General features: G+C 40.4%; 2 protein-coding genes and 1 long non-coding RNA gene across 15 annotated transcripts in view; 2 read left to right on the forward strand and 1 right to left on the reverse strand.

Annotated features, from left to right (window-relative positions):
* The window catches only part of MYO9B (myosin IXB), a 44,888-nt gene extending 36,336 nt beyond the window's left edge, over window positions 1–8,552 (reverse strand). For 8 of the 12 annotated variants that reach the window (XM_040589870.1, XM_040589869.1, XM_040589867.1 and 5 more), the window contains exons 1-2: window positions 8,432–8,552; window positions 5,498–5,579 (exon numbers count right to left, since the gene is read on the reverse strand). The gene's annotated coding sequence lies outside the window, so the exon portion shown is untranslated. Of the gene's footprint in view, window positions 1–2,096; window positions 2,207–5,497; window positions 5,580–8,431 lie in introns of all 12 variants that reach the window. The other 4 variants (XM_040589862.1, XM_040589864.1, XM_040589865.1 and 1 more) reach the window with 4 other exon arrangements.
* Window positions 8,553–8,677: 125 nt separating this feature from the next.
* Window positions 8,678–15,783, forward strand: HAUS8 (HAUS augmin like complex subunit 8). Of its 2 annotated transcripts, none has more exons than XM_040589894.1 (10): window positions 8,678–9,389; window positions 9,497–9,573; window positions 9,854–9,932; window positions 10,608–10,721; window positions 11,228–11,307; window positions 11,943–11,999; window positions 12,514–12,672; window positions 13,453–13,594; window positions 14,613–14,754; window positions 15,495–15,783. In XM_040589894.1, exons 1-10 carry the CDS (start codon window positions 9,320–9,322, stop codon window positions 15,613–15,615), a joined length of 1,041 nt encoding a protein of 346 aa, XP_040445828.1. In that variant the 5' UTR covers window positions 8,678–9,319; the 3' UTR covers window positions 15,616–15,783. The 2 variants fall into 2 exon arrangements, with proteins under 2 accessions (XP_040445828.1, XP_040445829.1); XM_040589895.1 differs by having other exon boundaries at window positions 9,497–9,549.
* Window positions 15,784–19,855: 4,072 nt separating this feature from the next.
* LOC121086317 lies at window positions 19,856–24,179 on the forward strand. The gene is made up of 2 exons (XR_005827331.1): window positions 19,856–19,940; window positions 20,578–24,179. It is a non-coding gene; the product is annotated as an uncharacterized LOC121086317 (long non-coding RNA).
* The last annotated feature ends 1,621 nt before the right edge of the window (window positions 24,180–25,800 follow it).

Genomic DNA, 25,800 nt, shown 5'->3' on the forward strand with positions numbered 1-25,800 from the left:
CTTCCTTACTGACAAGTTAAAAGCCTCTACATTTAGTAACATTCTGTGCCTTTGCCAGTAATTTTTCTCCCAACTGCAATTCCGTGCAGCCAGATCACGAGGCCTTAGGTTTGCTTACACTGTTTTAGTTCAACAGTTTATCAGCTTACCAATGGATAATACAAGGAGAAGGACAACAAAGTACCCCCTTTTTTAATAGTCTAGACTTCATACCCAGAATACTGGTTCAATTTTTGTTTCAAGAACAAAGTGTTCCAATTATACACTTACATGCCAAATCCATTTTAAAAAAAAAAGAAAAAAAGAGGCAGAGAAATGCCAATGAAGATGCTTTTTGCCACTAAACAACTGCACAGGAACTTGCATAAGGCCACAGAGAGCAATCATTGAAATTAACATCAGTACAGTTGGAGGCATTTAGCTGCCACTTCCACTACAACTGATGAATCACTTCACAGAAACACAGGACATAGTTCTGCCTCATGAACAGCCTTCAAGTAGAGAACTGTGCTTTAAGGGAACTCTGCATAATAAGCTTACAGAAGACATTGTTATGCGAGCTGGATCATTTTTAGTGGCTGCTCATCAAAAGTAAGGCTAAGAAGCCACAGGCAGCAAGACAAACCACAGCACATCTCTGATCAAGCCTGTATGATCTCTCTGAAAATGTTTTTCCCCCCCATTAAATTCCATTCTTCATTCATTAAGGAGAACTTATTCCAAGCACTTGTCATACAGAAGGATGGACCAGTGAGCTCAAAGTGCCCTCTCCATTTCCTGCAATTATCACTGACCAGTAGCTACTGAGTCTGAAGTACCTTTGAAGTAATTATGCAAGTATAAAGCATTCTTAGTTTATAGAAGCCCAAACACCTTAACATATAGTAGAATCTATAGTAGACAGACTGTTGCTCATGGGGAAGATGAATCTGGAGCATAGACAGAAAAAAAAAGAACAACAGTGACCATTTTCCTCTCAAGTTAGGCAGCCAGTTCAAGGGAGACAGTCTTATGCAGACTTCCTCCCCCCTTTCCCCTTCCCCCTTCCGCCCCCCCCAGCAATTAGTTTCAGACACACAGTCTGGTATAATAGAGGAAGTCCCCTCAGTAAGCATTTTTGCCAAAACAACACCCTAAGAACATGGCACCAACTTACTGTCCACAAAGAAGAGCTGAAGCTAGGTGCTGACCTCTGACTTCACTAATATACATAACCTCATCTCATGTCGGCTACCAAGATATATCTGGTACATTGCTCAAAACTCCCATAACACACTTTCTAAAGAGGAAACCGGAACCCAAATGGCCTCTATGATAAAAAAAACCTGGCCAATTACAGTAATAACAGCAATGCGATAGCTGGCAGTGTCTGATCAAGTGTATGACTGAAGATGACAGATTTCTGACAAAGCAACACAATTATGCAGTTGTCATACAACCTGACGGAAGTTCAAGCGAGCATCCATTGCTTTAAAGGAATGATTTGGAAGATAATTTGCAGTAGAAAGAACTTCCTGAAACACAGTTTCAATGTACAGTCACATCACCAGTAAACAGAAAGACAGCATAACTGCCCCATTTTAACTAGATATGAAATTCAGATCCTACTTGCTTACCTTCAGCAGCACTGAGCTTTAAGACTGCTCTTTCACTCAAGAACTTAAACCAGATATGCTACTTTGCATCATTTAATACTGATCATAAGGCTTTAAGGAGAAAAAAAATTTCTAAAAGTCACTTAAGGAGGAGTAGCACCCCATTACTGTTAATTCCTTTTAACCAATTCTACTTTTGTTATCTACAGTTTATTTACCTGACAATGCCCTAAATGAGTCCCAGAAGAACTACCATGATGCTTAAATTCTTCTATCCGACAATCAGAATGAGACTATCTAGTCATTACTAACAGAGAGGCTTGAGGGAAAACCTGCTGGTCTCCAACTACTTGTGATTTTCTTAGAAGGGATACAAAATTTATTTCATGATACTGCTGTAGAAGAGACAGACCTCTAACTTCATACTGAACAGTATTTCAAGTCACAACTTTGAACACAAAAGCAAAAGAACATATACTGAACAGGTTATAAGTCAGCTACCTAATGAGTCCCAGTATTCAACTAAGAACAGGGTATCACCAAGCAACTAGAGGTTTAGATTCTAGTGAAGTTGGATTCCTGGCATCAAAGTAAACATTTTCACAATGGTTCTAAAAGAAAGAAAAGAGTTACTGATAAAGAATGTATCACAGAGAGACTGAGAAGGAAGTAGTCAGAAAGCTGTATCAAATATATAGTTCAGTAGTATAGGAGCAAGAAAATAAATGCTAAACAAATTTCAACTAAGTTTACGAATATCTAATGTCAAATTTACCCAAGAAACAATCCATACCAGAGGGATGGAATGGAAGCTATTCTGAAATAGACTTGCAAACCATAGCGACTAATCATTTAAACATGGTATTTAATAACAACACCACCAGCATGACAGTGAATGTAACTCCCAGTTAAACATCAAACAAGTATTTAGTTAGGCGGCCATATTACCCTTGTACTCAGAAGGTGTGTGACCAATACTGCATATAGAAGATAACTGAAATTCAATTAAGAAGCTGAGATAAGAACAGTGATGACAACAACAACAAAATCTTTTGGAAAATACCCCCTTACAGCAAAATACTCTCGAAGCTTTGTCTATCAGAAACACACAGAGGATACAGATATCAGTTTATGTCCTTGCATGGGGAACTACAGTTTGGTAACAATCACCAGTCTGGAGGACAAAGCTATAACACAAGCCAGGGGTTGGAATTCGAAGCCAGGCAAACTCAGGCTAACATAAGACAAAAGTGTCACCAGAAGGCTACGCTACACTGCAAAAAAACTTAACTGACACTACCAATGAGACCTGATTGCTGAAGTTCCTTTTAGAAAATCAGCCAGTCCCCAGGTTTTTTACCCTCTCATTTATGTCAAAAGTGCTCCAAACAGATGATTACAATGATTCCTTCTAATTTTATGATCTCTAATTATTCAGATTTTTTTTAAGCAATTGAAAGAATTATTCAATGTAATTTGGCTCATCAAGGAAGCACAGGCCTGAATTCGGGTGCAGAGAATATTGGAAGGAGAAATAAGAGTAGAAGGTAATAGTGCAGCCATTCTGGTCAGCATGCAAAACAGCAAACACAGGGAAACAGTAGCCGCTGTTGAGTTTGTCCTGTAGATTGAAATTCTGCAAAGTTACTCCAATTCCTTTCAATATCCTTTCTTATAAAAACCACCTTTCCAATACATGGGAAAAAACAAAGCTGTGTGTTAGAGAATTTAGTAAGTGGGAGGCAGAAACTGGCACTAGGTGCATATCAACTAATTTTAGACTTCACATTCAGACTTCTTCCTGTTTTCCTTAAAATGTTTTACTTTTCACAGGTTTTTTGTAGCACAAGTATACATCTTCACAGCACTTCAAATTTGCTAAGGACAGTCACCAGCATTTCAAAATACAGCAAAGCATTATCTTTCACCATAGTCCTATTTTACAGATACAAACACAGAGTTAGGCAAGTGGGGCAAGACAAGTCAAAAGAGAAATGCAAAGTTTTTGATTCTAGCATTTGATTCACAACATTATAGACAGTATTAATTCTGTAGGATGAGTGAGGCAACAGCTGCGTGGGATTAGTGTGTTAAAGGATACAGTGATGTATGATTTGCACTCTTTAGACAGTGGTTTCATTGTGCCAGTATAACATACGCAATTTAATGGTACTTATTTCCAGTGAGATTGAAGATAAGTAAATCTGAAATAGTGCTAGACAAATTTAAATGTAAGGTACCAGTCACAGGCCATCTTTACTCTCAATTGCTTTAGAAGGATAATTCCAACAGGTCTAGAAAAACAGACGCAAGTCTACCCAACCCAAAATACCTCTTCAGGATTTTGTTATTTTCTGCTCCCCTATCCTTTGCAAGTCTTACACACAGTTTATTTGTTAATAGCACTAATATAACAAGCTTTTAAGGCTCCAGTCTAATGCCATAATTATTTTTATATTACCTATCAGTTAGTACTTCCATTTGCTTATAAAAAAAATAAAACCCCACTGAGCTTACCAAACAATAATCTAGATGAACATGGGGCTGTACTACTTCGTCCATCACTGGAGGACTGATTATATTTGCCACTTAAATCACTGAGTAGGGCAACACTTCAGCTGACTACTTCAACACTTTGTAGAAGAAATGCAGTAGGCTACATAACTTATCATCAATGTGTAATTTCACTTTTTGCTCAATGTTAATAGAAAAAGAAACCCAAAAATTCCAATTCTGTATGGTAATTTTGATGGTATTTTCTAAGCGTTTTCGAGCCTTCATTAAGCCAATTAGGTTTTTTTAATATGCATTAAAGCCAATATTGTTCACTTAATAACACAGTAAAATTCTAGAAGAGAACTTTGCCTCAATCAGTGCAGGGTATCTGTTTAGTTTAAATAAGGCATAATTTGAAGCCACATATTTAGTCAATGAATCACAGTGAAGCTAAAAAGGGAAAGCTACTATTACAGCAAAATCGTTGAGGATGAACTTTATAATATTCCAGTTCTTCATATTTTCATGTACATTTCCAGTGCAGCATTCCTCAAATGGAAAAATTCAAGCTTCTCACATTGTTCATCAAGTAATTTTCAACACAAAAGTAGAAATCTATGAGTACTTGACCCCTAATATTCTTGAATACCTAAATCGCCAAAGACCATTGCCAAAAGAGACCCCTCTGATCAAATTGAGAACATATAGCAATTTAGAAAATATTCAGCTACTACTTACCCTTGATTTCCAAAGCAAGCAGTTTCCAGCAAAACAGACTACAGAGACACCCTAAAGGTTCCACAATTAACCGTGCATTACAGGTAAGGCAAAGGACTCAACCCTGGATATATAGTTGCTGTTAGTTGAACATAATTGCTTTTAATTTTTTTCCCAGTACTCCAGACATTTGTAGATTACCTGAATATTGCTAGCATTCTAGTAACACAGTATTTTTCTTGGTCATAAAAAATTCTGCTGGAGTAAACAACTTTAGATCCTTGATTTTCTTGAACTAAAAACTCTCTGCTTTTTCTACTCCAAAAGGAGTAGTTCTGAATGGAGCATTTAAATTTACAACATGTTTGTTACTACTCTTTGTAACCAACCCTGACGGAGATGCTACTGCCACAGACTGCCTAACAAAGGAGAAGCTAGACTGCAATGCAAGTAATGCAACACAATACAGGAAAAAGCCAAAGAAATTACCTTCATTACAGCAGTTCCTCCTTGGTTATTTTCTCCCTGCTCCTTATAGCCCTTGAGACCCTACCCTGATCCCAATCTACAGTCCCAAACCACCTCAGATGCAGACCTCTACTTCCTCTTAATGTTAATTTAACCTCAAGACAAGGATACCTTATCAGACTTACAGCGACACTAAAGGTCTATAACATGATATTTATTACCTTACAAAATGCATGAGGTCAGTTACAGATGTACACTTGAGTATGATTCAGAGGAAATGAAAACGTGGTCCTGTTGAGAACACTAGGAATGAAGACAAAACAACAGAGAGTGTTAGAAGCAAAGAATATAAGCAAAAGTATGGTAGAGACTATTCTACCACTTTTTGCAGTTTTCTTAAAGTTTATCCTTAATAGCATTACAGCTGTCAGCAAAAGAAGTAAAAATTTCACTGGTCTAATGCTGCATTTACACTGATAAGAAATTTTCTTACAAAACTTCAGGTTGGATTTTTATGTGAATTAGAAGAAAAATAAAGGGGATCATCAGCAGAATGTATGTATTTAGAAAATACCTTTACACCCACTTTTAAACATTGTTGGTCTTTAAAGGAAGAGCACATTTTTCTAAGATCTGCATTGAGTTTCACTTGGTGATCAGATACAAAGAACACAATAAAGCCTATATAAAAGCTATTCTGTAAGCTATGCAAGTCACTTGATACATCAAGAAAACATGATATACTAGAGACAAAACCTCTGAATTTCCATTTTCTGAAATAAAGACACTCCTAGTCTCTTCAGAAGGCAGACCATCTATTAAAATAGATATTTATCGAAAAAAAATAAATCCTTAACAGCATCTCAGGCTTCACTTCCCCTAGATATTTGAATAAGTAGGTCTTGCTTCTTAGCAATGTGATTAATAAACACCTTCAGCCTTCAAAAATTCAAAGAAAACCCACAAACTTTTTGTTGAATCATAATTTTCCACTCTTTTCCTTGACTGTTAAGATAGCTAATGCTGTTGCATCTTTTAGGAATTTTTCCTTTTTAAATGCCTAAGATATGTGAATCATGGCATTTGACAATCTAGGAAAGGAAAGGCCATATTTAGCTTAAGTAATACAGAACTGAGTCAAACAATTATTCATACACAGGATTATTCAAGACGTCTAACATTTGAATCAATTTTTGTCAGAAAACTCTGTACAAAGCACTACTTTCTAGGTGAACCTCATTTAAAGTTTTCATCAGCTGCATTTACTCTTCCTAAATTATTCAGTTCTATAAGCGTTTTAGGTTCCACAGAAAAACAAAAACCTATGAGTCTTCCCACTCCAATGAAACTATCCATTTGCACAAGACAGCTGCCCTGTCACTGCAGAAACTACAATGTTCAACTACTGAGAAAGCTTTTTGTTGAGACAAATGCTCAAGCAGGGCAAAAAAACCCTCACTACCAAACAACACAAACCATGCAATTCTACAAAACAGTTTCATCACAACACTGCAGTAACTCTTGGGGGGGTTATGCTAATAAGTAAACACTAACGATTAAGGAAATGGCCTTAAACACATCATCCTGAAAAGTACAACCTTACTCAACTTTAACGTAGAGCGGTAAAGAAACTCATTAGCTCAAAGACAAAAATAATCAAGCTTAACTAAAAAGAGACACAATAGATCTTAATGCTAACATAAATATACATATACATTAGAAGTTTATCCTACATTAAATGGATTTGTTCCTGACAAGGTTCTGAGTTAAAGACACCAAAGATTTACTAAAACTTGATGGGTGTAACACTAATACACTAAACCAGAATGCAGGGTTGCCTCACGCTTACTTTAGAGCAAGTACTTCAGTCAGGTATTCCAGCTAACAGACCTGAAATCAGAAAGCTTCTAATTACCCATGACAAACTCTTTATTTGCAAACAGCTAGGTAGACAAACCGATACTGATCCACCTCTAGGAGTAACGTGGGAGGATGTTGATGACATCTTTGAAAGGCTAATTGCATTTGCCAGAAGCCTGAGATCATCTCCAGCCCTCTGCCACACCACCACCCATTACCAGAAGATGAAATCAAAGAATACTGAACTCATTTGCATCCAAAGTACTTCTCACTTTTCACCAACAGGACTTGCAAATAAAGCTGGGTAAGAATTTTGTCAAAATACTTACAGAATAATAGAAAACAAGGTTGCGAAGTCTTCTTACTTTAAATGACATGTACCTATATCAACTGCATGGTAACAATAGTCACTGATCAGGACAACACTGCTACTTTTAGTCTACAAACACACACACAAAAAGCTTGCAGAGGTTTTACTTTCCAGAGACTGCAAACTCAAACTTACCGAAAAGACACAGCACTACCAACTTACAAACAGCTAAAGGCATCTATCAACTAGACAACGACAGTCACCATCATAAAGCATGACCTCAACACAGCAGCAGCAGTATTAGTACTGTCAAGAGTTGCCCAAAAAACAGAAAGGAAAAGAACCCGGAGAATTTTAACGAATTGCTTGAAAGATGCTGAGATGATATTTGTACAAAAGTTTACAGGCTGTTCTTAAGGAGAGTTAGGAATATCATGTGAAAAAGCAGGACACTGAGGGGGTGAAAAAATCAAATCAGTAAGCATGAGATGAAAGTTAACATCGAGGGCAAGATGCTCCTGCACATCGCCTGAGAGCCGGGCGGTACAGGTGAGAGGTGAGGCACGCTCCTTCCCTTCGGGAACGTCCAGCTCTTGGGGCACATCAGCTACAGACCGGGCCGGCAGCCACACATCGACCATCCCGCCCGTGACAAGCCCACGCAGACGCCCCAGAGCCGGGCACGCCACAGCTCCAGCCCGCGGCTCCGAGCAGCCCACCGCCCCCAGGGGTGCCCCCGGGGAACGGCTGCCGGCCCCCGGCCTCCTAAGGAAAGCGGCGGAGCCCCACAGCTCCCGCCCGCCAGACCGCCCCCCCGCCCCCCCCCCGCCAGCGCGCCGCCACGCCGGCCCCTAGGGTCGGTGGGCAGTGCCGTTCCGGCTCGGTGTGAGAGCCGGTCCCTCCGAGGCGCCATCAACCACCTCCGCAGAGCTCAGCAACACCCTAGAGAAAGGGGACAAAGGAAACGAGGAGAGCAGACGCTCACCAAGGGGCGCAGTGCCGCGCTTTGTCGCCGGTTACCTCAGCCAGTGGGTGAAGCGCTGGCGACCAGCCCCGCTGCCCGCCACAGACCCCGCGCGCCACTTCCGGGTGGGGGCAGGCAGGGCGGCGCCCATTCAGCGCCGCGCGCGCACTACGCATGCGTCCCAGCCGCGGCGGCGCGCAGGGGCGAGAGGCGCGAAGCGTCGCCCGGGGGCGTTGCGGCTGGTTCTCGGCTTGGCCCGGCCGCCTCGCCCCCGCCTGCGGTTCCCAAGACGGCTGGGGAACGGGTGCTTGTCGGGAGCCAGGTGTTTTCTGAGGCAGGGCCCTGCGGCGAGAAGCAGGAGTGGGTGGATTCCTGTCAAAACCAAAGAACTCCAGTGCCGTCCTCGGCTGGAAGCGTCGCCTCTCAGCTCTGTGAGGGCTTCCGCTAAGGGCGAGGCGGTGGTGCGGGTGTTCGCCGCCCCGCTCCCTGGCGTTGCGTCCTTGAGGTTCACTGGCTGAAGCTGCGGAGAACGGCCGCCTCCCACCAGAGGCCTGGGGAAGGAAGAGCGTTTGGTGTCAGTCGTGCCGCAGGCGTTGCCAGGCTCTCATTTCTTGCTTTACCCTAGCGCTGAGGGGAGCGCGGCAGCCCTTTGCGGGCGCAGTCCGGGTGGGAGGCATCGCCCTTGGGGAGGGCCCCCCGCCCGCGCCGTCAGTGCCTGCCTGCGGAAGTACCGGCGGCGACGGTTTGTTTCATCCCTCCGCGCCGCCAGGGGGCGCGCAGCCTCCTCTGCCCCTGTAGCGTCTGCGCGGCGGTTCGAAAGGGATGGCGGCTGAGGCGGCAAGAGGCTGAGTGGGGAGCGGCTCCGCGCCCGTCTCTTCGTTCGGTGTTATCTCCGGCTGCCTTTGCAGTATGTCCTCGCAGGAGAGAGACTCCAGCGGTACGGCGGCAGGCAGAGAAGCGTCTAAGAAAAGGCAGAAAGGTAGTGGCGGGGTGAGGTGGGGGCCGCGCGGGCTGAGGCGCGGCGGGGCGCGGCGGCGGGCCCGCCTGAGCTCCCTGCCCGAGCTCCCTGCCCTCCTTCTTCCTCAGGACAAGTCGTGAAGTCGCGCTACCTGCAGTACGATAAGAAAGTCGACAAGAAGGTACTTGGACGCCTCGCTGCCGAGGTCAGGCGTCGCTCAGCGAAGTATAGGAATGGTGTGAGGGGCGGCTCGGGGGTGCGGCGGCGAGGCCTTAGAAAAAATTTCCTCGCTGGGGTTATGAAGGAGTTGTGGTGTGTCACTAGGTGCAGACTGCGGGGGGGAAGCGGCGGCTGTACTCGGGTGGCTCGCAGAGCGCCAAGACTGCCAGGGATTGTGTTCACTTCTTGTCAGCACTCAGGTTGGCGGTAAGATATATTGTGGTCATGGTTGCTGCTTATGTTCAGTCTTTTTTCTCGATTGTCAGGATATTTCGAGGTCTCCTGTGAAACGATCTGCAACTAAACCAAGATCGGTTGTTCGTCAGAAATGTGAAACTTCTGCTGGTGGGTTTTACCAAAGTTTAAAAGTTGTTCTGTGAATTTGTATTTCCAACCTGTGGAACTCTTCAACAACATTTTAGAGTAGTTAAGATATTATATTTTATATTATTTGCATCACTACCAATTATTATCTGTAAAAAAAGGGAATTAGGATACTTGATGTGGGACTAACGGGTGTAAACTCAAGTGCATCAAACTCTTGTCTGGATCTGGAACTGAGTAATCAGATTGTCTAAAATAAGTGTATCCCTTGCCTTCTGTGCAAGGCTTTGAACTCTTTTACTATGCCCTCACCATTGGTCTATATCTTTTACTATTTTTTTTTTAATAAACCCAGTGTAAATTACTCAAAATTCCTGTCTGCAAAGCATTCCCTTTTTATTTCTTTTGCAAGAATTGCAGAAGAATTTTCTGGTAGGACCTTGACTTGAAAATGCTGAGGAAATAACATTATTCCCTTTTCCACCTGAGTGTTGTTCAACTGTGATGTAGTTCAGAATGATTTCCTCTTTAACACCTTCTCTCTAGTCAAGTTAGAGAGTACACAAATCATGGGTATAAAGTAAATGTGTAAAGGTTTGTGTAAGATTGCCACATATTAGCGAAAGCATATGTAATTGTAAACTTGTGCAAAATCTGTTCTGATTCTTTTATTTTGATAACAGCTTCTTTCTGTAGGTGGTACCGCTAGCTCATTTAATCAAAGTAGTTTTGGGAACGGTAGCTTGCAGTCCACCTTACTAGGTGAAGATAAAAGTAATCGACCAGACCTTGATCTTTCAGCTATTAACCGTAAGCTTCTGTTCATACTCTGTTTCTTCTTTTATTTTTAAAGTATGTAACTTGATGATATGTAACCCTTGTATTCATCTATATTCACAAAAGGATTTTACTAAATAAAGTGAATGTTATTTCAAGTGTCTTTAAGCAGAGATATTAAGACCTTTGGGGTTTAAATTAACCTCTTGTTTTTTAGTATGTTTTGGGTGCTCTGTTCTTTTTGTTTAAGATCAAATATTAAAGTACTCTCAAGTCTTTGAGACCCCGTAACAGATGGGTGTTAGATTACAGCTCTTCTGAAAATAGTATCACACCTATCTGTAACTGTCGCTTAAAGCTAAATGCTCATGTGATCCACATCTTCTTGTGAGTGTAATCAGAGCTAGAAAGAGAGCACAACTCTTCTTTACTGGTAGACATGATAATTTTGAAATTTGCCTTTGAAGAGCCTGATGGTATATTGACACACCCTATATACCTTGGTAGAAGGGAGAAATAACTTTTCTGTTGTCATACAGCTAAGCCTGTCTGTGAAAAGACTTGTGGCTCAGAATCTTCTTACAAGAAAAATGAAAGAACAGATAAAAAAAAAGCAGTGGTAAGTCTCATTGCTTTCATTTGTTATGCATATTTATTTTGAAATGTGTGAAATGAAGATTTGCTGTTTTCTTTAATCTTGGTAACAGCTTTGAGGTCCTGGGATCATCTAAAGCCTCCTGACTGAAATCTGTGCTACTGTTGGCAATGTTTGTTTTGTTTATCAGCCCTCTCAACACTGACTAAAGCTTTACTTTTGTTTCTTGTGGTAAAGAATCTGCTCCAACTGTAGCATCTCCTCGAGTGGGTTCTTTTTGTATTCCTGTCCATACTTTTTTACTATATCATGTTATCTTTAAATATTTGCTGATGGTTTTGCTCAGAAAGCTAACATTGATTTAACCCAATTTGAAATGCCTTATTTAGGGATCTTGTTTAATGTAGCACTGAAATGTCAAGTTCTCTATCAGTATTATGAAAATCTGCTGAAAATGCTGTAAAACTGGTGGAACAAAGAGGTATATTTAATTAACATGCATTGTTTAAAACCCCAAACTTTTATCATCGAGCTGAGAGTTTCTGGTAGTTCTGGACACAACTTGGACTTTCAGTAATTTATTTGAACATTGGAAAAACAATGGTTTTAATACCCAAATTGATGTGGAATATTCTTTTCTTTTCTTTTCTTTTCTGAAGGATCTGACACAAGAGCTGGAATCTCAGACGCTGCTTTTGACTTACCTAAGAGTAAAGGTGGGAGTCAGTCAAGTATTTGGTGTTTCAGATAGAAGAACTTGATATTGAGGAATTGTTTAATCTGTTGTTTATGCTTTCTGATCTGTAAAAGTTAATGTTTTATGACTTCATGTGTTTATGGTTGTGGAACTGTAGGACTTGGTTTGAAGACTCTTGGAGCAAATTCAGTGCCAGTTTATTAAACTGGTGTTGGTTCTTCATGCAGTAGGGGTACGCAGAAGTTCTGGGAAAACTGTGAGTGTGTTTGTAGTTCAAGGTTGTAGAAGTGACTTAGTTCACTCAGTGCTCTAAAAATATGTTAATACTTTTTGTAAAGTAAAAATAAGCAGAGGTGGGGGAAGAAGCAGGGAGGGCCTTAACTGTGATGTACTGTGCTTATTGCATGAGGTCTCAGATTCATTAATTAAAGCTCTTTGACCTGGTCTGAAGCTTACATGTGTGTATTCAGAATATGTTAATTACTTAGAAGTAGCATTACTTCAGTTGTGAGTATTTTTTTTGGATGTCATAGGCTGGAAAAAATCTTGCCAAGCTGGAGAAAAAAATGGAAGAAAACTTGTTGAAGTTGCATGAAGAAAAGGAAAGACAACAAGAGAAGCTCTTCAAATTAAAGCGTGAAATTTTACTTAAAGAGAGAGAGCGGAAACTTGATGATGCATTAGACAAACAGGTAGACTTTATTACAATTTATGCTTCTATATTCAAACAAGCTCACTTAGGTGGTGTGGCATTTAATGTGCTCTAGTAACCTAAGCAAATGCCTTTGTCACTTTTTTGTTGTCTCTTTCAATTAGGCAGGAAGGAGAAGTTAGAGCTATTGAGCAAGGGGCAGCAATTGCGCACTGGTTGCCAGAGCAGTTTGTAGTTGATGCACAGGAGATGCAAGTATCTTAAGGCACGTGAACATCCTGCAGTTATGGAATTAGTTACAGCTAGGGCTGAGATGCTAAATGTTAGATGAGAAGTGAACATGTTCTGTTCTTTGTCTTATGTGTTAGAGAGCAATAGTTTGGGCCTGGTTGTAAGAAGGCGTGTTCCTAATGAATAATTAATTTTTGAATACTTAAATTTTCAAAACTGAACCTCTGTTTGCTTTTAACAAATATGCATTGAAAAAATTAAACAAGACTTTTGTCTTTTGGAGAATACATTGTTAACTACAGTCCAAGTATTAAATATAAAACACTTTGCATGCTATGTTACTAATACCTCTGAGCTACAGTAATAAGGAAACTGGTATTGACCTAGGCATTTTGAAGTGGTAAAGGAAAATCTATTAAACAGCACAGTGGGAGTATAATCCCACAAATTTATTCAATTCCTCTGTCAATGAGTGTTTCAAAGTGGTATTTGGGGTTTTTAATAAATTATTTTTCTGTATTGAGCCAGGTCTGTAGTAACAAAATGGCTGCTTTTGAAGAAATGTCGATTCATCATGTGTCTTTTTCAGCTGGAGGTACTTCCACGCCTTATTCCTGTTTGTGAACAGTTTAAACAGCAATATAAAAGCTTTGCAGTTTCCCTGGATGCCACTAGACATGAATTACCCATAAAGAATATTCACATAGAAGGAGATATGATAACATACCTTGGTATGAAAATTTGATTCATCAAACTTAGGTTCAGAAATAGTGGGTTTTTGGTATGGTAAAATACTTAACATTGTTATTGCTAGGTCTGTCTGTGGCCTGGAGGAATTTTTTGTGCTCTTAGAGCTTGTGTGGACATTGGCCTGCAACATTAGTCACATGTTTTGCTATGAATAGTTCTTGTCTGTTTAACCACTAAACTGCGCTTAAACAAGGTTTTTATCTTGCAGCAGGAAAAAAAATAACTTTCTAAGCTAGAGCAGTCTTCATACAGACTTTCTTTAGCAAGTTTCTTTATCTGTTAACTGTATTCATGGCATTCCTCCTCCTTCCTTGTTCCTAATGGGTAAGCACGTTGTAGAAATGCTGTGATCTCATTTCTGTGTTTGAGAGATAAAGTCACGTGGGTAAACTTGCTCATGTTTCTTGTAGAACTGGAGCTTAAATATATTGTGTGTTGTCTTGAATTGGAGAATGTTTAATAAATTAGTACATGTGTTTTGTACTGAAGTGTGGAAGTTATGTTTTTAAACTGCTGTTCTGCAAGAAACAAGATTCTTAAACTGTTTACAGTAATCTTGCTTACACTTTAAAGCAAATGGAAAAGGTTTATTGAAGAATTTAGGAGGAATAGATACCTATCTTTGGTTTGTGAATGCTGAAGGAAAGGGCTGGATAAACTTGATGTTGGGGGTACATGCCAATAGCAATATATGTAACTGGTCAGGGAATTTTGGATGTTTAAAACTTGGGGATTTTCTCTTGCATTTGTTTTGTAAAAATCTTTGTACTTGAAATGAGAGCTTGATTAGCAGTTTTAATAGCCTGTTACTGATGCTAGTCCCAATAGCTGAAAATAATGTGGCTTTCAGTTTTCTCATGGTGTGCTTGCGAAAGCTGAACAGTAGTTTTCCATCATCTAGTTCAGCTGTCTCTGTTGTTACTCCAGCTATTAAGTAATCATGTATTAAGTGATACCAGTGCATGCATTTCTGTATAATATCTTTAACATCTATTGTAGATGAACTGCAAAAGCAGTTAACTATCACACAGGAGCTTCTGACAGAAATTATGCCAAGCAACTCGGAAGAAAGTGCAAAAACATGTGGTGTACTGAAAGAGCTTAAAGAAGTGTCTCAGAAACTGGATAAAGAGCTTCAAAGGTATTTACAAATCAGGCGAAAAGACTCATTGGCTAAATTCTCAGAGGAAAATCTACAGATCTCACCCAAATACACCCAGAACATAAATTGGAGGAGGCTTAATTGATGGAATAGTAGCACTAAGTTTAATTCATTTTTGTAGTAGACTTCTTTATTTCTGTCCCTACCCTACCTACAGCCAAAGTAAAGATGTGTGGGTTATTTTGCCTGTGTATTCTAAGGGAATTACTTTAGTGTGCCGTTCTCTGACAGATTACTTGAGAATTTCAGTGAGCAAGAATAGCCCTGGCAAATATATAGGGGAGTGACTCCAGGAGACAGAAAAGTAAGGTGGAAGCACTATGTCTTGAATAATAACCATGCAAATATATCATCCTTTAGCAGGCACAAGGAGCACAGAACAGTGTGGGGTTTTGTTCTTTAAATATTGTGTCAACAAATACAAAATAGCACTGAGAGCATGAGGAAGAGATAAAGCATGATAAATTTCCTTCCTCCATTTCCCTAGAAGAGATTACAGCTAAAATCTTTGAAAATTGATAGTCTGTAAAGCTATGTGTCTCCCGTTCCTGCAAACTCCCCCTCCTATCCTACAAATTCAGGCCATTTGGGAAGAAAATCCACATTTTAATGTTTTGTGGTAGGAGGATGATATGAATGTCCAGGTATATAGCCTTTGGGCTTAACCAGAAGTTACTGTCCTCCAGAGCAACTGATTTAGCTTGCTTCATTTGTTCTAGGAGCTTCACACAAGTGGAGAACCTGTCGTTTGAAGTTAGTAAAGAAGTTTCTCTGCATAACCAAAGCATATGTGAAGAAAATCATGGACTAGATGTTGTGAAACGCTGGTACTTCAACTAAGTTTGTGTATTGTTTGCTGACGGGTGGGTACTAAATCAATGCCAGCAGAGTTTTTATCTTTTTAGTTCTTGTATGAACATATGAGTTGTCCAAATTTTCAGTTATACCAGCATATGAAACCAGCAGCGTATGTACTTACTAACAGAATAAATGGAGTTTTGTTCTGCATGCTGTCCAGTAAGGAGACATCTTTTTTTAACATGAATTTCTGTGACACCTTTCTCATCACTTTCTGCCTTGACAAGACTGAAAGATAAATAATAAGTGGTATTATTAAGAATAAATAGGTCATATTTGCTAATCTTCTTGGTTTACTTTCTTGCACCTGGATCCAAGTGTACTGATTTGCATCTCTCCAGAGTAGTTTTTCTAAAACAGAACAGAATGTAGATGTGGAATTGTGTATGTGGTATGGTGCGTTTGCTGATCTCTTCAGGAGGATCTGTAGAAATGTACAGCATGATCATTGGTCACTCAGTGAACATCTTCTGGAGGAACTCTTAATTGTCCCTGATTTCTGGATTTGCTGAGAGGAAAACTTATGCGGGCAGCAAGTAACGAGGCTGATGCTTGGAAGCAGCCTGGTTGTTTGTAACTAGAAGTGAAGAGTTTTGGTAACCTGTTGCCTGATTGTCTTGGAAACAAATTATTAAAACCATAAATGCCTTTGTATTAACTTGACACCTTCTCTTTAAGAATTCTTTTTTTATTCTTTTTAATAATAAAGACTATTTTCCACTGCTATAGCAATAGCCTTCATGTTTGAACATCTTCACTGGTACCCTGCGGAAGCTTTTGTTTCCATCTGGGCTTACGTAGGGCTAATGCTACACAGTAGATGCAGGGATGGAATTAGAGGTGCTAACCAGTCCCGATTGCAAGCTGTGACCTCCTGGCACCCATAGTGCTGAGGCCAGAAGATTGTGAATGTGGAGAGAAACCTCAAACCTAACTACTGAGTGAGGGCCTGAGAGTCAGTATGCTGTGTTACAAACGTACATGCCAGATGTGGCATGTTTTTTCTTTCCATTTTTGTATATGGAATGCATTTCTCTCTGAAGGACATGCTGTATCCTGGTTTGGTTTTTTTCACCTGTGGAACCTCTTTCTGTGATGTTTTTTCAAAAGCTTTGCTTTGTGTTGCCTGCATAGTGGTATGTTTCTGGCTTAAGCTGTGTCTATAAATCTTTTGGGCCTACTCAAAAAATACTTGGAGTATTTGCCTTGCACTCCTTGAAGTGCTATTCAGACTTTCTTCCTGGCATTACTAAGAGTCTAACTAGATTCTTGTCTCTTATTAAAAATCAGGAGTAAATGAAGCTATAGTAACAGGATCAGTAAGATGTGCCATGCACTGGATGAGAAGTCAATATATAACGAACTACTAAAACCCTCTTTGTATAACATCAGTGTCCTTTTTTCCACAGCAATGTATTCGTGACCCAGTGGGAAGGAAATGTGTGTTTTTAAGGTATTCATCTGTCATTTTTTCTTCCTTAAACACATTAGAAGATCTGCACCTAATAATTCACCTGTGTGTGCTGCCCTTCAGCATGTGAGGCATAGGTGCTGCACGCAGCAGGATCGTGCTCAGGGTCAGGAACATGAGCTGTGCATACGAAGTTGGCCACTGGATGGGGAACTTCACTAAGCAGTCGAATCATAGGTTAGCTGCAAATTAGTTGTCTCTGTTTTGGGTGGATGGAGATCTCATTAGAAATGCTCCTGTATGATGAAACTGCTGATCAAACAGCTGTTTTTCATAGGTTTGGGTAATTGCTAGGATGTATGTCCTCATGCCTTTAACCTGCTTATGATAAGTATGTCATTCTAAGACTCAAAGTTAAGAGGGATCTTCTTAAATATGAGGGATTTAAGGGATTAAATGAAAATCAAGTTTATAGGATCTTGATAAGTCTGTCTCTACAGGCATAAGTCAGAATATCTTTCCTAGGGTTTCTTGATGGTAGACTTCATTGCTGGTCTAAAAAAAAGAAATTATTGAATTAAACCCGTCCTTCTCAGTCAGGTGGCTTTCTACCATTGAAATACTAGTGTTTGCATGTATATATACACCCAAATGTTACTTAAGCAACAGACAGCAATACAAATTTTCACTAAAAAGTGGAATGCTCTTAGTTCTCTTCCCTGAAGAAGGGTGACAAATTCTGCTTGCTATGATCACAATTAAAGGCTCTAAATTTTCTGGGGCAGTAGTTCATCCTTGCTGCTGCGGGCAGCAGTCATTGTCTGTACAATAAGCCTAAGGCAAAGTGGGAGTCCTGGAGCTAAAGGCCAACTACATGTACAAAACAATGAAGTGCTTGGGGATGTGCACTCATTGTTTTGGAAGAATCATAGGCATTGATTTGAGCATTCTGGTCATTCTTTTTCTTAAATTCAACACTAGTGTAATTCTTTCTACAAATGGTAGAAGTGTTAGATAAAGCAGCCTAGCCTGTCCAGGAAAAAATTTTAAACTGTTTTGAACTGAGACTTTTCAATCTTGATTCTCTCGAATATTCTTTCTAAGTGGTTCTGTTTTGGCTTTTTGCAGAAGTGTTTTAGGCTTGTCCACCTTGAAATAGCAGCAGAATTAGATGCTGCCATATTTAACACTGTACAAAAACAACAACAAAGAACTGCAGAATCATTGGAGCAGGAGCTAAACAGATGTGACACCACTTATTTTGCATTTTCCACTTATTTTCTGACAATGTCACATGCTCTGAATCGGTTGGAATCCTAAACAACTTAAGTGTTCTTTTTATTCAGGTTATCAATATATTTTTTTAAACCTAGAATTAATAATGTTCCTCCTTCTGTAACCTGCATCGATGTAGATTTAGTTTTTGTGGTATCTAAACTTGCACAGTACTTATTATCTATGTATTCATCTTCTAGGCCAGAAGTTCTTGTTGACTGATTGTTAACATTCATGTGTTCTAAAGTGCTTTATTTTTTTTTGTTGGGGGGGACGGGGGAGAGCAGAGCAGGGCAGCACAGGGAAGTGCTTTTAACAATTGCTTTTAGTTTTTGGAAATGAGCCAGCTAGGTCTGAGAGCCTGAGCGGGGAGGGGGGAGCACAGAAATGTAGGTATTCAGCCCTCATAGTTGTCTAAAAAGCAACTGGCAAAGACTTTAAACTAGATTTGCTCTGCACAGATTGCGTTGCCTGGATTCCAGCATTTCTTGGGAGGCTCTGACCATATACTCTTCAGTTATGCTGGTGTTGTCTGACACTTTTGAACACCAGCTCAGGAGGGCTGAGTCTAAGCTTTTTTGGCTGTAATTCTTGTGCTCTGTGCTGTAGGGTCACCAGTGATCAAGGTAACGTCTTGCCTATGGTGCACTACAGTGGAGCTGCAGCCCAGGAGATAATCAAGGCCTGTTTGTCTCTTCACCGCTACCCCCAATCCTACAATTCCTTTAGTTCTTTGCTCACACTGGCTTTGAATGGAGCTGATTCTTTGCTCAGCAGCAGCAAGTAAGCAGCTCGTGACCCCAGCAGATGTTTCTGCATTTTAGGCTAATGAGAATTTACTGGATTACTGCAGCCTTCCCTGCCTCAGAGTAAATACTACTTTGTTGGAGATCTGGAAACTCATACTGAATATGATAAACAAACTGGCTGGTCTGTGATTGCCAGGACATGAAAAGAGTTCCACGGCAGCAGAAGATCTAACAGCTCTGAAATGCACCACTGAGCCACACCAATTAAGAGCATTTCCAGTGATTATGTGAGCATTCCTGTTCAACTCATAGAAATGATTTTTAGGTTGTTTCTTCCGCTGCATTTGTGTGTGGTCCGTAAAGCACAAGGATGGAGGGTGAGGTTTGCAGAGGAGTCTCAAATGCCTCTGAGTTTCTTTTAAAATAATAATGGATATGCAGGACCTGTTGAGCTTCCTGCTATTTCAGGATCTTAAATGTCATGTGTTAGGGAAGCAAACACAATTTGCCTCTTAAACAAAAACTTAGTTATGTCTTATGTAGATAAAGTGTATTTGGAGATGGCCTGTAGGGTACCAAAATTTAATTCCTTGTTTTAATATCTATTGCATGGGGGGTGGGGTAATTAAACAGCTGATTGAACAGTAGTTTTCAGGACTGCTAACCAAAAAGATACTCTGGTGCTTAATCTTTTCAGCAGTCAAGCTTTGTTGTGTGTTTCTTCAGAACTTCGACAGTATTTCTTTAAGTGAAATGGTAAACAAGTATCTAGGAGTGCAGCACTGATCCCCAGCTAAACCACGATGAAGCTTATTAGCTCGACTATAGACGATGTCAGTACACTTAGGCAACTACAGCGTATTATTGACAAGGTAAGTATAGAATCTCTATAGGCAGTACCCAAAGATGTCAAGAGCCCGTAACCCTTTCTTGCTACCTTCTTTCTCTTGAGAAATTTGTCTTCACCTAACTGAACAAAATCAAATTTCTCGACTTAATATGATTTGTATGATAAAAGGACACCTCTACCTGTTCCTAGTTATAAAGGTGTCCAGCTGAATTTTTAGTAACTCTGAGTGTGGAGACTTCACAGCCTCTCTAGATCCCTTATTTCTGTATAAAACTCCCACCAAACACTTGACTATGCACAAACTTATATTGCATAGGTCGTATGTAGAGGCGGAGAAGAAAACTGGGAAGTAATTTCTTGCTAAATGACTTAATGACAACCGCTGCTAATTAAGCATAGTGCTCTATTCCTGTTTTAAATCAGCATCTGGCCATATGAATGATTTCTTAGCACCATTTCAGTCATTTTGTCAGGAATTAAATGGTATAGTACTGTGAAAGATCAGCCTCTTTTGTTCTGTAGATGATTAATAAACATTTTTGACATAACTGTAATAATTACGTTCTCAATGCCATTATCCTATTGTTATATGCTACTCAGATTACATTCTTATTTTAGATGTGCTCTTTAATTATCCTTTCCCTGTAATTTTGTTCTAGAGATGCTTGTATGCCTGGGAGGCAGGATCAGTCTTGTTTCTACCACTCTGTATCTGGACTGATGTAGTTTGTTAAAAGACGTTAACCTCATGGCTGGTAAGCTTGCAGTAGTACAGCAAAGCCGATAGGACACTTTTTTTGCACTTATCTGTTTCTACATTACATATCTATGTTTGGCTAACAGAAAGGAGGCTGTCACAGAAACACAAAAGGAGAACAAAACTGGGAGTTAAAGAAATGGGTGTGGGGTTTATACCATGAATATAGTGCTGTAAAAATTAACTAGAGACCTTTTTCTTGTCTGATGGTATGTAATGACTGACATGAATGTTTTTTCCATTGGGAGGGGGACACAAATGATTCTGGCTTCCCTAAGGCTGGTGACTTGTCCAGTTTTGGGTGTTTTTTAATTTTTCACCCACGTTCTGCTGAAATCTAGTGTGTACAGTACTTCATGCAAAACTAAATAAATTAGTTGTTTTTACTTATGTACACATTTTACACATATATTATCAAAATCTTTAAATAAGTGAGTATTACCTCCTGTGCCTTTAAGTCTGGTCATCTGTGTGGCGGGTTAGTGATAATACTCATGCTGAGGCAGTTAAAAAGGGCTGATTATTAATGGTGTGATCCTACCACTTGATTCTTGTGAGTAGTCTTACAGATTTGAATTTTGCAATTGAGCGGAAAAAAGCAGAAGGAGGCACAGCTGAGAGCAGCAGTACTCAAGAATTAGTATTATTTAGAGCTTAGTGTTAACTCTTACTTTTTGTTTGACACATACCTGTCTGATAAATTTAACATTACACATAGCTTATTTACTAGGTAGATGGGACTTTTGGAGGGGAAGTTCTTCTGCAGAGTAACGATGAGAATGTACAAGCGGTCAGGATATTAATTAGATCTAGTCAGAACCAATACAGATTTATTCACACCTTCTATAAATTGCAGTCTGTCCCTCACCTTTCCAGTATAGCCATACCAATCCCCTGCACCACAGACTTTCAACCTGGACAAGTGCCTGAGATTCCTAAAATTTCATGAGGAGCAGAATTATGTTTTTTGTAAACGAAATAAAAATCTGAACTATGCACAGTGCAAGCGGGTGGGTGAATATGGCCCATAGATTTCACTGATGAATAGTTTTTATACATAAGCAGTTCTTATAGAACTTCCTTTAAACTCTTAACTATTACCAGATGTGGGTTGCAGGCGGCTGCTGGAATTCCAACACCTGTTGCATCACACTAAATAGGATTCATTTTGGCAGGCACAGAAAATTCCATTTCAGTAACTAAATAGTTTGAAATGATATCTAAAGCCTCTTTTTTACACCCACCCCCCCCAGACCAAGCCGATCCTAGCCTTATTTACAGAATTGCACATAGTTTCATAATTAGAAGATGGTTTGCAGTCTTTAGAGAATGTAATTGCCCGATTATTGCTTGTAGTCAGTAAATACCAAATAGAAAATCTTCAATTTTGGAAGAAATCTCTCCTTTAAAAAATGTTAACAATGATTTAAAAGGGCTGTACTCCACATAATGATAATTTCTAGCTGTGGCTTTTGAAATGTAGAAATACAGAGTTTTGTGTTCAAAAATACTGCAGCATTATGCTGCAGATGATGGACCTCCATTTTAGAAGTGTACTCTGCTGCATTTATCAGTTCATTGTTGAATCCAGTTGCTTCTTTGAAGTCCATACCCAGAGCTTTTTCAAAGATGTGGATGACTACAGAATGGGTGTTTAGTGGCACTTCGACTTTTTTGGTACATATTCTGTAGGTCTCAGACATGAGCCTGTAAGGAACCCTTTGTGGGTCTGCTCTAGAAAAGAGGTATGGATTAAGTGTAGAGATAATTCTTTTTTTTAGAAAACATGATGCTGTTTCACTCAAAACGTTTCTGATCTTTGCAAAATTATTACAAAATCATTGCTTTGATTGGTGAGATATTGTACATCAATTATAGGCTGCTGTACAATGAGAACAGCAGATGTGCTTCATTTTCAGGGCTGCTATACCATGAGAACAGCAGAGGTGCTTCATTTTCATTTTGCCTCCTTGTATTCTTTAATCAAAAGATTCCAACATGATCTTAAGTGTTACTCTTAGGAAGGAGACTAACATTAGTGTTGCTGTTTTGCAGGCAGGAAAATACTGAGGCATATAAAGTTATGTATCTGAGAATATGATGAAGCTGAAAAAGAATTTGGAATTACCAGATTTTGCTTTATCTTTGCATGTTTCAGTTTGTCTCAAAAAAACCCTCCAAAAACCCAAACACCCACCCCCACCACCCCCACCCCCCAAAAAAAACCCAAAACCAGAAAAAAAACCACAAAACATGCCAACTTTAATGTATTTTTTAGTAAGTTGCTTCTCATAAAGCCTAGCTGGCTTGCTTGGGAAGCAATCTCTATGGATCTAGAGTTTGAATAAACTGAAGGAGAATGCAACGCTAAGGAAGAATCCACTCTTACATTTAGACAATCCAGCTATTGACATTTCTAGTTAAGTTGCAAAGGCCAAGCTGTGTTATGAAACAGTTATTTTATTAAAGAGTATCATAAACTGTTTGAAGTGAGACCTAGGTTTGACAGATTCGATGCAAGTTAATGATGATTTCAACTGTGCCATAGTTGCATTTAGTATAGAAAAAGAAAACTAATGTTCTAGCAAAAATTTGTAGAAAAATACAGCTGTTACAATGCCCACCATTCAGATTTTTTTTATCTAATTCCATGTAAAACCAGCGTAATGCCAGTCAAACAGACATCACCCCGAAAAATACTAGTGCAAGCTTTGTGGAGAGCATTCATGTCTTAAGCTAATTAACATAATCAACAAAATACATTACTGGTTCTTACAGAAACAGTCTCACTGATAGCCTTGACCATCACAGCTGGTACAACTCCCAGTACAGCATTTGAGTACAATTATACATTCTGAAGAACGGGAGATCAGAGGTAAAGCCCTATATACTTTAAAGATGGAGAGAAAAGATGTGTTAGGAGGGCCTCTTTTTGACTTCGTGCTTTCTTGCACGTGTCTTCAATTTTGGGCGAACAAAAGAGTCCCTTGATAGCTCTCATAGCATTGTTTGTCATGTGAAGATACATGAGCAATGAAATGAGCAAGAGAGGAGCAGTTAGGCTTAAATAGCACAGCAGCAAGCAAAATGGATTCAGCTTACATAATATTAAAAGCTGAAAGCTGCTCCAAGACATTCTGCAACTCCTCCCACAGATGAGCTATAGCTAGAAAAATCCCATTAAAAATAAATAAAAATAACCTTTCCCATGGTGGTGAACAATCTTAAAAAAACTTCTTGTTCAGTAGTGGGAGCGTAATTCCAATGATCTTATTGTATTGAATAAAACTCCTTCAGTTCTCTGCCCTGATCTTGACAAATCTGTAGACAAACAGTAAAGGACTGTTGATGTAGTAAGAGGGGTTTAACTAGGTGGTTTCTTTAAAACTTCTAAACTTGCCTGGCTGTGATTTTACACTGTTGTGTCCAGTCCTAGAAACTGCAGTGAGCCTTGCAAAATAAATAGTCCTTTTGATTTGGGACTCATTTGTTTGGTACCAAGAATTTTCAGGTGAGGCACGTGTTTCAAAGCCCTAGTCTAGGTGGTCGTTGTTTTTTGTTTAAATTTTCCCTCTTCTTCTAGACTTGTTAGCACCTCTCCACAAAAATAAGACAGTGCTGTTTTAAGACAGGTTTAAGTAGGAAAATGTAGCCACATCTAGCAGTGTTATCCATTACTGAAGCTAATCTGAACTTATCAAAAAGCTACTGAGTTTTTTGAAGTGATGTCTCATACTAAAATTAGTGTATGTTTCAAGCAATATAGAAATTTAGGCACCATTTTGTGCTCTCCTGGCTGGGGCCTGATCAGCCTGTGAAGTCCTGTTGGTGAAGCAGACGGGGAAACCTCATTCCTTTTGATGACTTTGTGTTTTTAGGGAATGGATTGACTTGCAGAAAATGTGTTGGTATTGATACTGCTAAAATATATGGTGATTGAAATAATTTTGAAAGAGAAAAATAATTTTAAAAGTTTAGCAGCTTTAGCAACATGATTTGCTGGTTTTCTTGTGAGAAGCTAGGAGAAAGGGCTTTTGGTAAACCATTAAATTAACTTTTGGAAACAAATCTGTATTTTTGCTAAATTAAATGCTGGACTCCATATCAGTGATTTTTAGGAGAAATGGAACTGAGGTTCAAATAATGAAAATAATCTAGAAAAAAAATAGTATTTTTAAAGTTTTTTTCAGGGGGGTGGGGGGTGTTGGTGTGGGCGAACTGATTCAAACTACCTATGTGGCAGGTTTTCATTTATTCATGGGAGGAGAGTTCAGCTCTGTTGAGGCACATCTGGGATTCTGCGTTGTCTCCAGCAGGGATGGGAGAAGTCATTCTTTGATATCTATATGCAGCATTGAATCCATCGCTGTGAGACTTGGCATTTACTCTGTCACCTCGAGTTTGCTGTTGCCTTGCATGTGCTTCTCCCGCTGCACCCTCTTCAAACTGGTGTAGTGAGGGCTCCCCCTCCTGTCTCGAGCCCCTGTGACCACGGGCTAGGACAGAGGGATGGAGATGGATAGATCAGGGCCTAGGGATGGAGAAGGACAGAGCAGCATCAGTGCCGGCACTGAGTTTTGAGTTGGAGAGCAGTTCTTTGGTAACACTCAGAGGAGTGCCTGGGAGTACAAAGACTCACTTAATGGGGCCAGCCCATGCGGGGGGATGCTGTGCCCAGGTCCAAGCTGCTGGGACCTTTAGGGAGTTTTGGGGACCTGAGCTTCTGCAGCTCCTGCATCTGCGTGAGGCACGCCGGCCCCCCTGGGGAAGCTGAGGCAGTGGGCAGGGAGACCAGGCAGGTACTCCCGCGGCTGGCTGGGCTCGGCGGACGAGGCACCGGTGCCAGAGCAGCCCTGGGGGGAGCAGCCGGCCCGGCTGGGCTGTCAGAGCTGCAGGGGAGGGTGGTGGTGGTGGTGGTGGTGGGGAGCGGTGGCCGCAGGTGGGAGCCCGCCGGGGCTGGGCGGGCAGCGCACCTGGGACCCGGCCGGGGCGGGCTGCGGCGGGGCCGGGGGGCGGAGGTGCGGGGCCCGGCCCCCTCCCCCGGTGCACGCTGTCAGGAGCAGGCGGGGAGCCGCAGACAAAGAGCGGGGGCCGGAGCCGGAGCCTTAGCGGGCACCGGGGCCAG

The sequence above is a fragment of the Falco naumanni genome, chromosome 4 (genome assembly GCF_017639655.2).
Source record: "Falco naumanni isolate bFalNau1 chromosome 4, bFalNau1.pat, whole genome shotgun sequence".
Lineage (NCBI taxonomy): Eukaryota > Metazoa > Chordata > Aves > Falconiformes > Falconidae > Falco > Falco naumanni.